Source organism: Miniopterus natalensis, chromosome 15 (genome assembly GCF_054644295.1).
Source record: "Miniopterus natalensis isolate mMinNat1 chromosome 15, mMinNat1.hap1, whole genome shotgun sequence".
NCBI lineage: Eukaryota > Metazoa > Chordata > Mammalia > Chiroptera > Miniopteridae > Miniopterus > Miniopterus natalensis.
This window is the reverse complement of record NC_142095.1, coordinates 14,273,630-14,289,151: the sequence shown is the minus strand read 5'-3', so window position 1 is coordinate 14,289,151 and position 15,522 is coordinate 14,273,630. Positions and strand designations below refer to the sequence as shown.

Sequence of the window (15,522 nt, the reverse complement as noted above, 5' to 3'; positions counted from 1 at the left end):
TTCAGAGTGAGCCTGCAGGGCCACAGGCTTATTGTGAAAGCCATCCTTCCTGTGTGTGCTGTGGGCTCTAGGAGAATGGACTGTTTCAACTCGATGCCATGCCATGTTTTATCAAATTAACAAACCCAAACATTTGATTAGCTCAGCACATATATTCTCCTGCTTAGTTTCCCTCAGTAGTTACCAAAGCAGAAAAATAAATGAAGTTAAAATCGCTCCTCACATTGTCATTTATTGGTTAAAATTTTAGTGAGCACAGTAATTCTTTGTGTGTGAGAAAGTTGTGAAGAGCTTCATAACCGATGTCTTCTCCCATCATTTGGTACGTGCAAGGCTGAGGACTTGGGCCGGCCAGCCAAGGCCTATTTCTTTTCATTACTAAGGACATGTGACCTTTTATAGCACTTTCTGGGTTCAACAGGCAGGGTAAAGTGAGCCCAATTAGCCAGAACAAAATGTCATGAGCCCCGCCCTGCTCTGTGAGTATCCGGCCTCACTCGCACACTTATTAACCCTGCCTCTTCCTCCCCTTGGCAGGCAGCTTAAGGTTAGAAAAATCCCATCTTCTGTCACATACTATGTAATCCTTGCCCAGAGCCACGGCACAAAATGGGAAGGCAAGACAAGCCACTGCAAAAGGAATCTTACCTGAGCAAGGTTTTCAATGCCACCCAAGCTATGGAGTATTTCCTAATAAAACAAAAACAACAGAACATACATAAAAGATGATGCTGAAGGGAAAGGTGTATTTTATATGCAGCTTCTTTATTAAATCATGAGATTTATAATTATTTTCTGAAGGTACACATTCTAACATAAACATGGAAAACTTGGATGCCAGTCATTCATATTACATTTAAGATAAACTGCTAATAAAAATGAACGTTGTGTTGAGATTCAGAAAAATTAAATATGTTCAGAACTTCAGCCAGACTCATTTTTTCACTTCCTCCCGTGTTATCAAAAAACATTAGAACACGGAAGAACTGTTAGCTATCGTTCCCTTCAACCCTCTCATGTTGCAGATCAGGAAAACAAAGACCCAGAAAGGTACACCATTTGCCTAAGTGACAGGCCAAGATAAGAATCCAGAGTCACCCAATTCCCAGGACCTTCCTCTGGGTCTCTGCCCGGTGTGGTCGCAGACCAGCAGCTGCAGGCTCGCCTGGGAGCTGAGTAGAAACGGGGAATCTACTCACCCAGACCTGCCGCGTCACTCTGAGTTTAATAAGACCCCCAGGTGATTCGCACGCTCAGCGGAGTCTGAGGAGCTGCGCTGTGGCAGACTCCACTGCAGGGCTCTTAGAAGGATTAGGCTCACGGTCTTCCTAAACCTGCACTACTCTAAACCAGCGTGGGGGTCACCTTTGCAAAACGTGTCTGACAGAGGTCTTTAAATCCAGTCCCCTAAGAAGGCATTTCACTAGCCTTGCAGCTGCCCTCGCGGGGACTGGGGTGAGGAGGGCCGGGAGGTGGAGGCGGGCTTGGGACTCTATGAATAGCAAATGCTCTCGGGTTGTTCGCACTGACATTTCTTTCCAGGCCAGCGTGGTTCAGGTGGCCCTAGCCTGTTTAAATAAAGCTGAATTGACGTCTCACTTCTTATTTAACACGCACACAGGGAAGTTACTTGAAATATAAACACGGCCATCGGTCCAAGTCCGGGAAGTGCAGGGGGATGAGGACCTGGGTGCGGGAGGCACCGGTGGGCTCCGCCGGGAAGCCAGCCGAGGGGCAGGCTGGGGACACGCTCGGGCCCTCAAGGCCTCCTGGGTCAGGGCTTCCTTACTCTGTGCAAAGGGATCTGGGAAACACTAAACATACCCTTGTTTAAATTAAGAGTGAAGGGACATTTATAACGCAATTAAAAATAGTTCTGTGACTACCGACCAATTCGAATTCTCATCATTGCTATTCACTCTAGAAAAGTATAATTAAAGAACATAAGAATATTGTATACATTATCCCTAGTTGTAGCAAGATATTTTATACATATAAAAATAACATTTTAAAACCATTAACATTTATCCTACAAATATTTTTTTCACTCCTGTTATGTAAAAGCCCTGGGTTGGGCTCTGAAGACGACACAAACGTAGATGACAGAGGCCTGCTTCCGGAGCCCCAGGCAGGCGTAAGGCAGACACGCTAAGGACAGGAACTTCAGGCAGAATTTGGTCAGTGCTATTAGATAGTTACACATGAAGTGCTGAAACCCCAGAGAAGGGACATGTGACAGCCTGCTGAGAGGACTAAGGAAGCCTTCGTAAGGGTGATGGCTTCTGATGGGCTGAGAAAGATGGGTAGACTTGCTGAGAAAAAAGTGGGGGAACAAGGGAAGATAAAGGAGATGCCAAGCAAAGAGAACAGTGAGCTCCAAGGTGCACAGAAGTTGCGTAGAAAGAACATCAAGATGTTCCATGCCCTGCAAAGCACTCCCGTAACTCCACGAAGGGCACTGCTGGGACTAATGTTAGAAACGCAGGTAGGATCCCACCGTGGGAAGACTGGGACATGCGCCTGAACTTGGGCTTCATCGTGCAGACCATGAGACCAATGAAACGTGAGGCCAAGGGACTGATCAGAATCAGCTGTAAGGACTTCCCTCTAGTCTTAGAAGGAACTGAATAGGCGAAGTGTCAACTGGAAGCCCAGCTGGTTGGCAGGGGCCGTGGAGATGCAGAGGGAGAGGCAGGGAGTCTCTGAAGTGGAACGACCCACTGAACAGGAAGACACGTTGGAAGAAAGGGAATGACGTAGAAGACATCACCATATTTGAGCCGGGGTGACTGAGGACAGGGACATGATTAACAAACACCAGGGAAGAGAGAAAAACAGGCTTGGTTAGAGGAGACTTGATTTAGATACAGTGAGTTGCTGATGGGATATGCAGGTGGAAAAAAAGTACAACAGGCCACGAAAAATGAGACGAGGGAAAAGATTGAAATCTGAGAGCTACTGACATGAAGGAGATTTAAATTTGAAACTTGGGAATGAGAAGACACCAAGGGAAAGAATAATGTTTAAATGATGTGGTCACGGTCAGACTCATTTTTAAATGTTTACCTTGACAAGAAATATATCTACCCAATAATTAATGTTAACTATATGGGACTAAGTCAGTGTTTCCCAAACTATGTCATGGGAATGACCATTCTACTCTGTGCAGTGGGTTGTGTTAGAAATTCTACCAAAAGAAAAAAAAAAGTTTCGTGATCAAACCCAAATTGCTTGGGAAAAGCCAGGTGCTAGGTGACAGTTTAACGAGGGACTTCATCACAGGGCTCCGTGCGGCTGCTGCTAGGCTGCCCTGCGCTCTGAGTCCCCAGGGGAAAACCAGAGGCAGCCTTTCCTCGACATACCCATCGAAGCACAGCTCCTTTCCCAGATACTTAACTGCTGGGAAGCACAGTTGGGAAGCGCTGTTATCAGGCTTATACTTCAAAGAGGCCCTGGCCAGGGGCTCAGGTGGTTGGAACGCCATCCCACGCACTGGAGGGTCACGGGTCCGATCCCTGGTCGGGGCACATACCCCGTTTGTGGGCTCGATCCCTGGTCGGGGCCCATACTCCGTTTGTGGGCTTGATCCCTGGTCGAGGCACATACCCCGTTTGTGGGCTTGATCCCTCGTCGGGGCACATACCCCTTCTGTGGGCTTGATCCCTGGTCGGGGCACATACCCCTTCTGGGGGCTTGATCCCTGGTCGGGGCACATACCCCTTCTGTGGGCTTGATCCCTGGTCGAGGCACATACCCCTTCTGTGGGCTTGATCCCTGGTCGGGGCACATACCCCTTCTGTGGGCTTGATCCCTGGTCGGGGCACGCGCGGAGGCAGCCAATCGATGACTCTTTCACACTGATGTCTCTCTCTCTCTCTCTCTCTCTCTCTCTCTCTCCCTCTCCCTCTCCCCCTTGGGTGAGGATAAGAAAATAAATTTTTTAAGTTTTTTTAAAAAGGGCAAAGAGGCTTTGTCACTCTCGGAAAGTTCTGTTGCTATGTACTCAAGAATTTACCCTTCATTTATGAGCTAAACACTCTACCCTCCCAGGCCCCTCTGGAGACGAGTGAGGCCAGGAGGTGGCTCACAGGCGCGGGGTCCCCCCTGTATTTCCTCTGGTTACACCCCTGGGCTTATTGCTCTAACCTGAGAGCACCAACTGGAGAGGAACAAGACCACCAGGCACGCGCACACCCGGGCTTAGCTTCTCTGGGCGCTGATCTGAAAAGCAAACATGAGCACGGCAGCGCCTCCTGGGGCCCTCTCAGGCCTCCGTGTTTTCTCCTGGTCACGGCCAGAGGGTCACAAGACTGGCTTCTGTACTTAGGTTCTGAGCCTAACGACCTGGAGAAAGTCCTTTAGTCAATCAGATCTTCAGTTCAATGTGCAAAATGTGAGCAAATGTCCCCGTTCTGCCTATTCCCTGAGCTTTTCCTTTTTTAAAAAAAATTGATACAATAATATAATATGGGTAAAAAGTATGCCTAAAAAAATGGAGCACACTGCATGCCAATATGGGTGTTGTTAGCACACCACTATTGCTACCACAGTGGAAAATGCCACTGCCATTAGACATCTCACCCTGAACCTACTCAGCAAGGAAATCAATGCTAAGCACACGGCAGTGAGTCCTGATCCTGAATCATTGACAAGGTCATTTTCTGTGCAAACTTATCACTGGTTCCACACTGCTGACTCCTCCTTCACGATGTTAAGGCCACTCGATGCACTAGCCTCCATTTATCTTCCAAGGAGTTAATAGTAACCACTCTTCTAAGAGGCTTGAGGAAGAACTGAAAAGGTCTGTTTGAAAGCTATTGAATATAATGTGCTACAACTGTACCCCTTTACACTCTTAAACATTACTCAGAACCCTAAAGAGCTTTTGTTTATATGGGTTATATCTATTTATAGTTACCATACTAGAAATTGCAAGGGAGAAATTCCTAAAACACAAGAGTACATATCCCATCAGCCATCAGGACCATGGCATCATCACACAACCTGCAGCCTGCAGCCCCAGGAACAGTCCACTGCACACTTGTAAGGAGTGGGAGCAAACGGGCAAACGACATCTGAGCATTATTTTGAAGACCACTGTGATCCTGTGGAGCCCCAGAGAGGGATCCAGAGACCTGTAAGCAGTTCCAGGACCACACTTGGAGAAGCATTTGCTACTGTGTCACTGGATCGCTGTCCATCATATCCCTAACGTGGGGCATAATGAAGGGGAAAGGGTGAGAGTGCAGGTCTGTGTTCGGGAGCAAAGAACAGCAACGGCAACCAAAAAAGGACAGTTGAAGCCGAACTAGGAAGATGGGGAAGAAGATGATAAAGAAAAGGACTCTGGGAAAGTCAGCATTTAGAAAAGCAGGGTTTCTAAAAGGAGCAAGTAAATAATACAGAAAAACAAACAGTGCCGAGGAAGAGCTAGAGGCTCTCAGGGTTGGTGCAGGCCACTCAGCTAGACTATCTTCTTACTGTTGCTTCTAAGGTAATTGTCGTTTGGAGCTTTTGAGGGTTTCTCTTTATCCTTGGTAAGTAATGTGCTGGTTTCACTATAATGGATCCAGTTGGGAATTTATCTTTACGCTGCCTGGGACCCCAATTATACCTGAGATCTCATATGTCTCCCTTTAATTATGGGCAACTCTAAGCAATTATGGCTTTTCTTTCATCCAGTGTTTTCTTGCTGGAATCTCCATTAAGCACATCTTGAAGCCTCTGCCTACTGTCAGGCAAGATTCGATGTGGGCGCCACCAGTCTGCAGCCTCTGGGTGGAGGAATGGTGACTGAAGCATGGCACTCTATGGAGTATTCAAATGGCTTCCAGACAGACCTTGTACACAGATTTCAATGTCCAGATAGAAAGTAAGTGGGTTCCTATCCTGACCTTTCAAAAAATGTACTAATGAAGGTAAGATGGAAGATTTGAAGGAATAATGGATTAAGAAAGGGTTATTATTATGATAAAAGGAAACAGGAAGGGAGCCACTGACACTGTAAGGAAGAGAAGAGATGGGAGGGAGAGCCTTGGCAAAGGCACAGGACATTTCCTCTGAAACAAGAAGAGAAGTAAAGTTGCATGATAATCCAAATATTTCAAGCAACAAAGAGGAGGGAATAAGAGAGCTCCCACCGGGATGTCTTCAGATTTCCCTGCGACAAAGATGTAACGCGATGAGAATGAGAGGAGCAGGAGGTGGTTTGGGTGTGAGAAGTGGAGATGGCTTGGAACAGCTGCTGTGGATCCTGCGAAACTCGCTGAGACACTCCAGCATAAACTGTCGTAAACCCCAGCCTAGCTTTGTGACTTTGCCCAACAATTCTTGGCAACTTAGATATTAAATAGCTGCCTGAGCACCTGCTCTTCTCTGAGAAAAGAGTGCTGGGAGGAGAGACTCAGGGAGTATCCCCTTCTATGGAAAGGCTGGAAATCAGGGAGAGCTAGTTTAATATGTGTTCTGGTCATGAAACCCCATAAATAGATTGCTGAATTCTTTCCTTTGGAGAGCAATACATCAACCCTGTTTCAATCTATCAAGAACTGGGTTGAGAAAGGAGACCAGCTGAGCGTGACACAACTGTCACCAATTTTCTGAACAAACAGAACATCTCTAAGGCAAATATTTTCCTAATTTCTATAAGCCAAAACCTAGCTCTTGACCTTCCTCCATGAATCCTTTCATTACTATCACATATGCAACGTTCTTGTCCAAATTGGGACATGCTGGAGAGCAAAAGAGGGCGCTATTAATAATTAAGTAGGTACAATGAGCACACTGGGCCTGACCAGGGCAACGTGGAACATATGGTCCACCCTTATTACATCTGACCCCCACTACATAGCTAATGGCAGCTCAGAAATGCAGGGAACACACGGTTCTGTATGGTTGGTCAGGAGGGAAATGGAAAACTCCCAGAAAACTGTGAGAAACCAGGACAGACACCCATCAGAGTATGCCTAGAGTCCCACATTCAAATGACTGTGGTTAGCACAAAGCCAGCCTAGAATACAGGAGGAGGGAGGGAGCGATTCTTCTAAAGGAAAAATGTGGAGCCACCATGACTCTGGAGCCCTCCAAAGAGCCCCCCACTTGTCACTGTTGACTTTGACCTAGTGAGCTGCTCAGCCTTGAACACGCTTGAGGGTGTGACCAAGCGCATACCTCTCTGAACTGCCTGTGGTTTAAAATGCCAGGTAATAATGAAACATAGACCAGCGTGTAATTCACTCATTCCCACAGGTAATATAGTAGAAATGTACAGGTTTTTTGGTCCCCATTAAATCAGTTCTCTCCTATCTTTTAAATAGCAGATGAGATACTTCCCAAATTTGGAAGCTATTGAGTTGTGAGAGAAAAGGGTTAACACAGTTTGCTTTGAAGAAAGACCCACCAGTTTTGTATTTCATCTGCATCACAAGTAAAAAACATCTTTGTTTTTTCCAACCAACCTGGTAACACGGATCCCTCATGAGCAGTCGTAGGCAGATTAACACTCTCAGGAAGTGAATAGATGGGGCTCGATTAACCCACTCCCTGAAAGAAGGAAACAGGAGACAAGTTTGCTCAGGTTTGGAGGACCAGCGCGCCAGCTCACGAGCAACTCGAGACGACGGACAGTGAGGAACAGACGGGAACGGCACTGGTTTATTTCAAACTTGATCTGCAGTGGGGGCTGTTGTTCGGGACTTAAACACTTGACCCATTTTAATGCAAAACACATAAAAACCCTCATTAACACTCTGAAGTAGAGGCCCCCCAAATTATGCGGTTTACAGTGCCCTTACCGCCTCCGGACAGCCCCTGACCAAACCAAAGAGCTAGAAGTTTCAATAATTAGGTTCAACTTAATAAGAGTATATGCCCTAATAACTAAAACATAATGCACATACATCAAAAGAAAAATGTTTATTTTACTCTTAAATAACCATATTTACTTATCAATGGGGTATGTGCACCGCAGACACTGAGCAACTTCTCGAGCTCTGAATTAAGATTGGACAGTCCTCCCCCTCTGTCCTCTCCCACCTGCCTTTTATCGCAGCGACCACGGAAAACCCAGCTTCAGAAGGCTATGCCGTCATCGAAGGAAGCAGCACGAGCTTAATGTGGAAATCGTAAACCTCCCTGAGTAGCGTGCACTGTGTCTGATGGATGTCCAGTATCACTGCTTTCTGTGACACCCCTGGCTGTTCTCTGAAGCCCCTGGGGCACTTCAGGGGCAGTTCGGGTGCCTGAGTCTTAGGTGTTTCCCGTGACAGCCTTTTGTGACTTCTTAACACTGGCACCTCCCAGGGAATTAGAAAGATGTTCTCTAAGGTGACATGAGGCCAGTCACATGCAGCTGTTCTAACCCAAGTGCGTGTCATGGTGCAGGGGCCACCAACACCACACAGGGGGACCCGAGGAAGGAGGAAGGAAGCTGAGCGCCGTCCTGTGAGCTGGACCAACAGTGGAAGGCAGTGCAAAAAGCTAACAGAAACCAAACAAAGTGTCTGCTGCCCCGCGCTTAGCCAAGAAAAACTAAGGAAGGGAAAGGAGCGATGAGAGCCCACAGAATTCCTCCCTCCCTCTCCCACCTCCACAGCTGGGCTGGCTGTGCATCGGGCAAGATTACTTTAAAGATCGGACCCTCTGCCAAGTGAAGCATTTATCGGGCTGTGATCTCAAGCCAACCGTCACCTGGCTCATCCCGTATTAACCCTTAGTGGTAGAATTCAGCTTCAGCTTCAGCTTCTCCATGATCCTACGAAGTTCAACTCTGCCCCCAAACCTGCACATCACAAACCTGAGTGCAGAAGCCCCACCTTCCTCAAAGGCAGGACGGACATCTGTGGTTATGGCCACTGGAGGTATCGCCCCCCCCACCCTATCCCACTCCCACTCCACCCTAAGCCACTCACCATTCCATCCATCTACTGAGACTTGGCTCATGGGAAGAAGGCTGGTAAACATGCTTTTCCCATAGCCTTATGTTCCCAGGGATGACTGACTGCTCCTTGTAGATCAGAGCCCCCAGCAGAGGCCTGGCCCAGTGAGGAGAGGTTGGACAAGATGTCCCAAGAGCATTGCTGGCTGAGAACTATTCTTGCTATCACCAAGACTTCTGGCTGGAGCTGCCCACCACAGCTGTGGTCAACCCTACAATCCTTCTCCAGCCCAGGCATGTGACAGTGACACCTTTCCTATGAAGGCAGACCTCAGTTTCTTCTGAAAAGGACAGGAGTCAACCCATCCCAGGGCTACCAGCCAGGAAGAACTACCCAAGGCCACACTGGGAAGCTGCACGACAGTTCATCCTTTCCCGCATTGTAAAAAATGATGCAGATTTGAAATGCACTTTGAATCTAAAACAGAATCACCTATGGGAACACTTGCAAGGATATGGTTATTCTGTGGCTCCTCTTACAGAGAGAACACCTCTCATCTTCATCAGTAGGGCGATGGCACATGACTGCTCTCCCTTTCATGGGCTGGGGTTGGCTAAAGACAGTGTGGAGCCTGCGCTCTGGCGCAAAGACACCGCATCCCGAAGACCTAACAAAAATAATGCTCAAGTTGCAACAGCTGCTGGCAGCCCAATGAGGGCTAATGCTGATTGCTTTTCATTCCTTAAAGGAAACGTCGTGGGACATAGTAAGAGGTTATTCATGGTACAAATATGTGTGCTCTTGGTATTTTTCCTAACTATAATCTTCAGGAGAAAAGTTCATGGCCTTTCCAACGTTTTAATATCAAAATAAGTATGAAAAGTTATGTTTCCTCCCCCTCTAAAAAAAGAAAGGAAAAAAATTCCACAATAGATTTTTTTTTCTTTAACTTTTAAAGGAGTGTAAATAAATGAAGAGTTCCAGAAAAGTCACAGAGTTGAGAGTTCTATTCCAAACAAATGGCCATTTTTTTTTTTTTTTTTTGCTTTTTTGGGACCGAAGCCTAGAGCTATTAATATTTCTGCATGATTTGGCCTCCACTGTCATAAATGTAAATAGAATTCCTGGTGTCTGAGTCCTCTGGCTTTTCCTCTCTGAGCACTGACCTCTAAAGGAGCAGTTGTCCCTTCCTTGGCTCACCGCCCCTGACCCCCACAGGAACGTGGCACGTCGCAGGGAGCTCTGGCGTTCAAGGGGAATGACGTGCTCTGTAAGACGATCTGTAGCTCTGCTTGCCAAGGGTTGGAGGACTAGGAAACACACCGCTCAGTGCCACTGGAGGAGTGCAGAGAGTAATCGTGACAGACTGTAAAGTCGGTGCCTTCATTTCCCTGCAGCAGCAACTTCGCATGGAGGGGCGGAGTGGCTGGCCCCAGGCTGCACAGGGGTGCAGAGCTGGTGCCTACCTCCCGGGCCAGGGCTCCTGCCATCCTCCCCTCCACCTGGGTCCTACACCAGGGGATGGCTGGAGAGAAAGTGACTCTTATGGGAAGAGGAGTGTCCAGCACAGGGGCCAGGGGATCCTCTGAGGCAGCTCTGGAAAACTCATCTGTCTGCAAAGATAGTGTTTCCCCAGAGGATTATGTCCCAATATAGCAGCCACACGGCAGCGGATTCATAGCAGGCAAATATTTGTCCCCTCTGTGACTGAACCTTTGCCATGGCGTTCACAGGACTATTAATACATGGCAGCGTGATCGGCTCCAGCTGCCATGGCACTTTCAGCATCGAATGCCACTTTCTGCCATCAATATAAAAATCGAAGGATGCTGGTATCCCCAGAGACACCGTGTTTGGACAGAGAAAGGGTGGTTGGGGTTTCACCGTCTTACACAGTGGAGGAAACCAGTATGTGAAGTGAGCGCTCTGTGGGAAAGTCAGCCGCGAAGCTGTGGTCCTGAATACTGAGTAAAGCTGCAAGTACCAAGATAAACGAGAGGGTCAGGTGGTCCAGGGTTACCTGAATCCAGGGCTGATGCAGATGCCCAAGGTTACAGCCTAGACCCCCATTCTTAACATGCTTCCCTGACTCTCACTCAGGATAAGCCGCAACTTCACGGCAGGGGGTTATTCAGATTTCCCTTTTCATGCGGTCGTACTGTTTGCATTAACACAAACCACAACAACGAAACTGCAACTTTTGACTCAATATTTTAAAGTGGAGGAATTCAAGCCTGTTTCAAAATAAATATCGCCTCAAATTTATAAGACAGGGCCCTATTTTTTGGATAGTTGAAAAAGTAAAAGTAACATCAAAATAGAAATTAATTATGAATGAATATTCAAGGAATCTTTACTGACTTGTCCCACTCTTCTTAATGGGTCTTTGTTCTTTCTCTGTCTACCTCTAAACTTAGCCCAGCACAGGCACCCAATCAGAAGTCCATCCAGTGAAGCCTGCTGGTCCCCAAACTCACAGAGATACTGACCAGAAAGGACTGTCTTCTAGGTGTTTCCTCCAGATAGTTGAGGAATGTTTCAGAGGCAGAACGCTTCCCAATATGTACTTGTCATCTACTAGGAGTTAGGAGCTATGTACCCCCAAGGACACAGCCCAGGGCAAAGCACACACTATGCTCTGGAGCTTCTAAAGAACACAGAGATAAAAATGTGCAGCAGGTGGTGACCAGTAAAGAGCCACCAAGGCTCGGGCTGTAGGGAGCTCGGGGGTGCTATTTCAGGACAGTCAGAGAAGGGGTCTCTGATAAGATTAGCATCTCGGTGAACTGAGGAGAGAGTCTAGGTTAGAACAGCAGAAGAGCTGCGTATGTAGTCCTGGGGCAGGGCTACGGTGGCTTGTGCCAGGAACGGCAGGAAAGCCCACGGGGCAGGGGCAGGGGCAGGGTGAGCAAAGACAGAGTCACAGGAGGTGAAGTGAGAGAGAGCAGGGGCCACAGCTGCCAGGCTTTGTAGAAGACGAATAGGGACTTTGGGCTTTTAATTCTGGGAAGTCACTGAAGGCTTTAAATGGAGGCCTGCCATGATCTGACAACAGATATGTGCTGAGAACAGTATAGGGAGCCAAGGATCGAAGCAGGGAGCCCAGTTAGCCTCCTGCAATGGGCCCGGCAAGAGATGAGGGCAGCTGGGACTCGGTTAATAGGTGGGAAGACTAAAGCCGAGGGGAGGGCAAGTGGAGTGAGCCAAATGAGAAGTCCTGGGGGCATGTTAACTTTGAGGCCCAAGGAAGAAGCCCACCAATCAATACGTGAATTGTCAGCGAGAGAGAGACGTATTTACAAGGCACAGTGTCTCGGAGGAAAGCTGATGGAGTAATTCAGGGACAGGTGGACTTTCCTTAGTGGGACTGTTTGGGAACTGGTTGATTTTAGCCATGGATTTCCGGAATGTGTCTGTCACTTAGTGCCGGGCTCTCAGAAGCTCCTGCACTAATAGGAAACTGTCATTTATCGATTTGGCCAAGTTAAAACTGACTCTGGTGGTTACATGTGGCCAAAGGACAAGAAGTCCTTTCCTAGGAAGGCGGGAACATCTTCATTTCATGTCTGTGAATAGGTTTTGCAAGAAGCAGTAGTAAATAGCAAAAAAGAGAGAAGATGATTGCTGAAGTGATCATCTTTCTGTGGTGCAAAACTGAAAACATATTTTAAATACACTTTGATTAATAAAAAGAATCAGGTAATCAGAGAGGCAAAGGAGAGAATGCCATTCAAGGCTTGCGTCAGAACCTTGGACTTGTCCCTAACCCCTCGGCTCCTTTATCTTTCAAAGGAGGCTGGACTGGATTTTTACTTCAGGATCCATCCACCTCTGCAACTGGATATCGGTTTTTGTGTACATATACACAGGTGTGTGCCTGTGTGTGTGTGTGCATGCACACAATCACATTTTAAGTTTGGGATAAACTCTAAATAACATTTCAGGAGAAATAAAAATGTAAGAACTAGATGTGTCTTCCAAGTTAAGTGATGGGGAGAAGAGGAAAGGTTATTCTTGCTTGAGGGTTACATGAAATCCTAGGTTATTATAGTTTGTTTTCTTCCCTTCTACATATAAGGTTGTGAAACTTGGAGCAAAAAAGAAACAAAAGGACAAGATTATAAAGGATATTCAGCCAAATATTCAACTCTTTAAAAAATTCTACTCTGGATAAAAGCAGAATACAATTTTGTATGTGTATAATAATCTCTCATGTAAGTAAAGAAGAAAACACTTAGAATTTCCTAAAAGATTAGAAGAAAATACAGCAAGAGCTAATGTCAATTTCTGAGAGTGGTATAAAGGGTAAATTTTCAGTTTTTATAATTTTCTGTATTTTTTAAATTTTTTTACGGTGACCAAAGCAATTTAATGCAAAGAAATTCTACTTTATGAAGACTCTCAGGCCCATGCTCTGTGGTAAAGCCAGTGTCAACGGCTCGAGTTGGGGATAAAAGACCCAAACCCTGCTCTTCAGAAGCATAGTGTATAGTGGGGAGCGGCCCAGGGCCATGGGGGGGCAGTTGAAGGGCCAGAACACCGGGAAATGGAAAGACATGGGCCGCATTCTTCAGGTGAGGACGAGCCTGGGCCAAGGCTCAGAAGTGAGAGAATAACTTTCCAAAAACAATGGCTGGTTCACTCTGAGCTTGGTGAGCCCAGAGGACGCAATGGGAAGGGACAGAGATGAGGCCAAGAAGGGTCAAGGTCTCAAGACTCCAGCAACCAGCTAAGGAACCGGAGCTTTACTCTGGCCATTAGGTTTTTTAAGTGCCCAAAGACCTAATCCTGAGACTTTGGGGGACCTTAATGAACCTTTATTTCTACCCAGCTTATGGGGCTGATGTGGAAACCTCTCTAGGGAGGTTTGAACGATCTGACAGACTTTACCAAGGTGACCAGGGTCCTCTTTTCCTAGGAAGCCTTCAAAGGCCCCTATTGGCATCTCTCCTACCTGATGGAATAAAGTCACAGAAAAAGCATCTCTCTGTCAACATAACATATTTTAAGACTTTAATCAAGACACTGGAAGAGAATGCCACTGATCCTAACTTCTAGTCCTCTCCTCTCACCGCCCTGTGAAGGCGTCTGGAGAGCCAATGCTGAGGATCAGATAAAGTTCGAAAGAAGAGTCACTTGCAGCAGACATATGCCCTAGAGTGGACACGGACAGCAAAGGTCTGATTAGTAAACACATAACTACAGAGGTCCTCTTGGTGAGAGGCTTCTGTGAAATTCCCAGAACACTCTAATAGCGTTTCTCACAAGATTGTGATTTATGGGTCAGATGTTTTCCCCTAGTTCAAGCAGTTTTTGAGCTCTTGTATAGAATGTAAATATAATCTTCCCAATCTAGACTTCCTACAAACTCATTTCCAAAATATTTCAAATGTGCAGCAGGTATTTCAGGAAATGTGATATAAAATAATTATACCAATTTGTTCTTATCAGAAAAGCGACTGCATTTTTGGACAGGAAAAGTCATGCTAAGTGGATCAGTTGGCTCTCTTTTAACTGAAATTAGAGAACCTGGGGTGTGTTCACCTCTACAAAAGTTGCAGGTGGGAGAAGAGAGGATATCCTGGCAACTCTAGAATAATTGTATCAGGAAGGGGCCAATTAAATGAACCGTCATAAAATAACACCAAGTTTCACATTAAATAGCAGAAGCAAGATTCCATTTAAATATTCTAATTGTAACTCTAATCTAACAACTAGAAAAAAAGCAAGAATAGGTTTTGCTGGCATGTTTTGGCATGTTTCTCTGGCAAAACTATATAACGTGATCCAAAATCCTTGAATTCACTTCTGACTTTTGCCGCATAAAGAGGTTCATTTTTGCAAATATGTTAGAAAGATTCATCGATTTTTCCTAATGGCGTCTCCTGATCTTTGTTATTTAAAATATGCTTTTTTGAAGTCCCATTTTGTCATCTTCCTTGTTAAAATACTCTCTTCTTCGATTCAAAGTTACTTTCAGTAACTTCATAAAATTCTACATCTTTAGCCAGATTCACAAGTTCATTTCACAAGTAGGTTACATTACATGTGCCTTGTATTATAGAATCTTCACATTGTCTGGCAATCAGCAAGGAATGAACCAACAGAGAGGGAGCTCAGAGAAACAGATACACAGAAGAGATATTTAAGTAGAGGTCAATTTTATAAGTGTCCGGTTAACTGGGAAATATGTCAATTTTGTGACAACTTTTACTTCTCTACAAAACCTCATAACCTTATCCTGCATACCAAGACCCTTTGTACTTTCTTAGTAATTTCCTCCAGATAAGATAAAAAGGGGTGGGTTTGTTTTCTAACGGCAGACTACTATAGACAAATGATGTGAGAGCAGAAATAAAAGTTGGAAGATCAAAATTTGCTCCCTTACTCTGCCACACATAGGGATTCATTACCATGTGTAACCAGGAGTAACCTTAGATTCAGAGGCGACACTTTCACTTGCCCTTTGAGATCTACCATGAGGTGTTTACAGCGTTACCTTATCTGACTCTGGATTAACAAGTCCTGTTTCGTTTTAGAGGCTGCCTGACAATGTCATTTCTGTGAACAAGGGAATCACAGGTCAATCTTAGGAAAAGAACCCAGAAAGGAGGTATCCCGAGTGCAGGGTAAGGGGAGACTGCAG

At 46.0% G+C, this 15,522-nt stretch overlaps 1 protein-coding gene across 1 annotated transcript in view; it reads right to left on the bottom strand.

Annotated features, from left to right (window-relative positions):
- NEK10 (NIMA related kinase 10) overlaps positions 1–15,522 on the bottom strand; it is a 125,965-nt gene that overhangs the window by 84,907 nt on the left and 25,536 nt on the right. Inside the window, exons 6-7 of the mRNA XM_016198861.2 lie at positions 7,458–7,542; positions 649–690 (exon numbers count right to left, since the gene is read on the bottom strand). Coding sequence (XP_016054347.2) covers positions 649–690; positions 7,458–7,542 — 127 coding nt within the window. The remainder of the gene's footprint in view (positions 1–648; positions 691–7,457; positions 7,543–15,522) is intronic.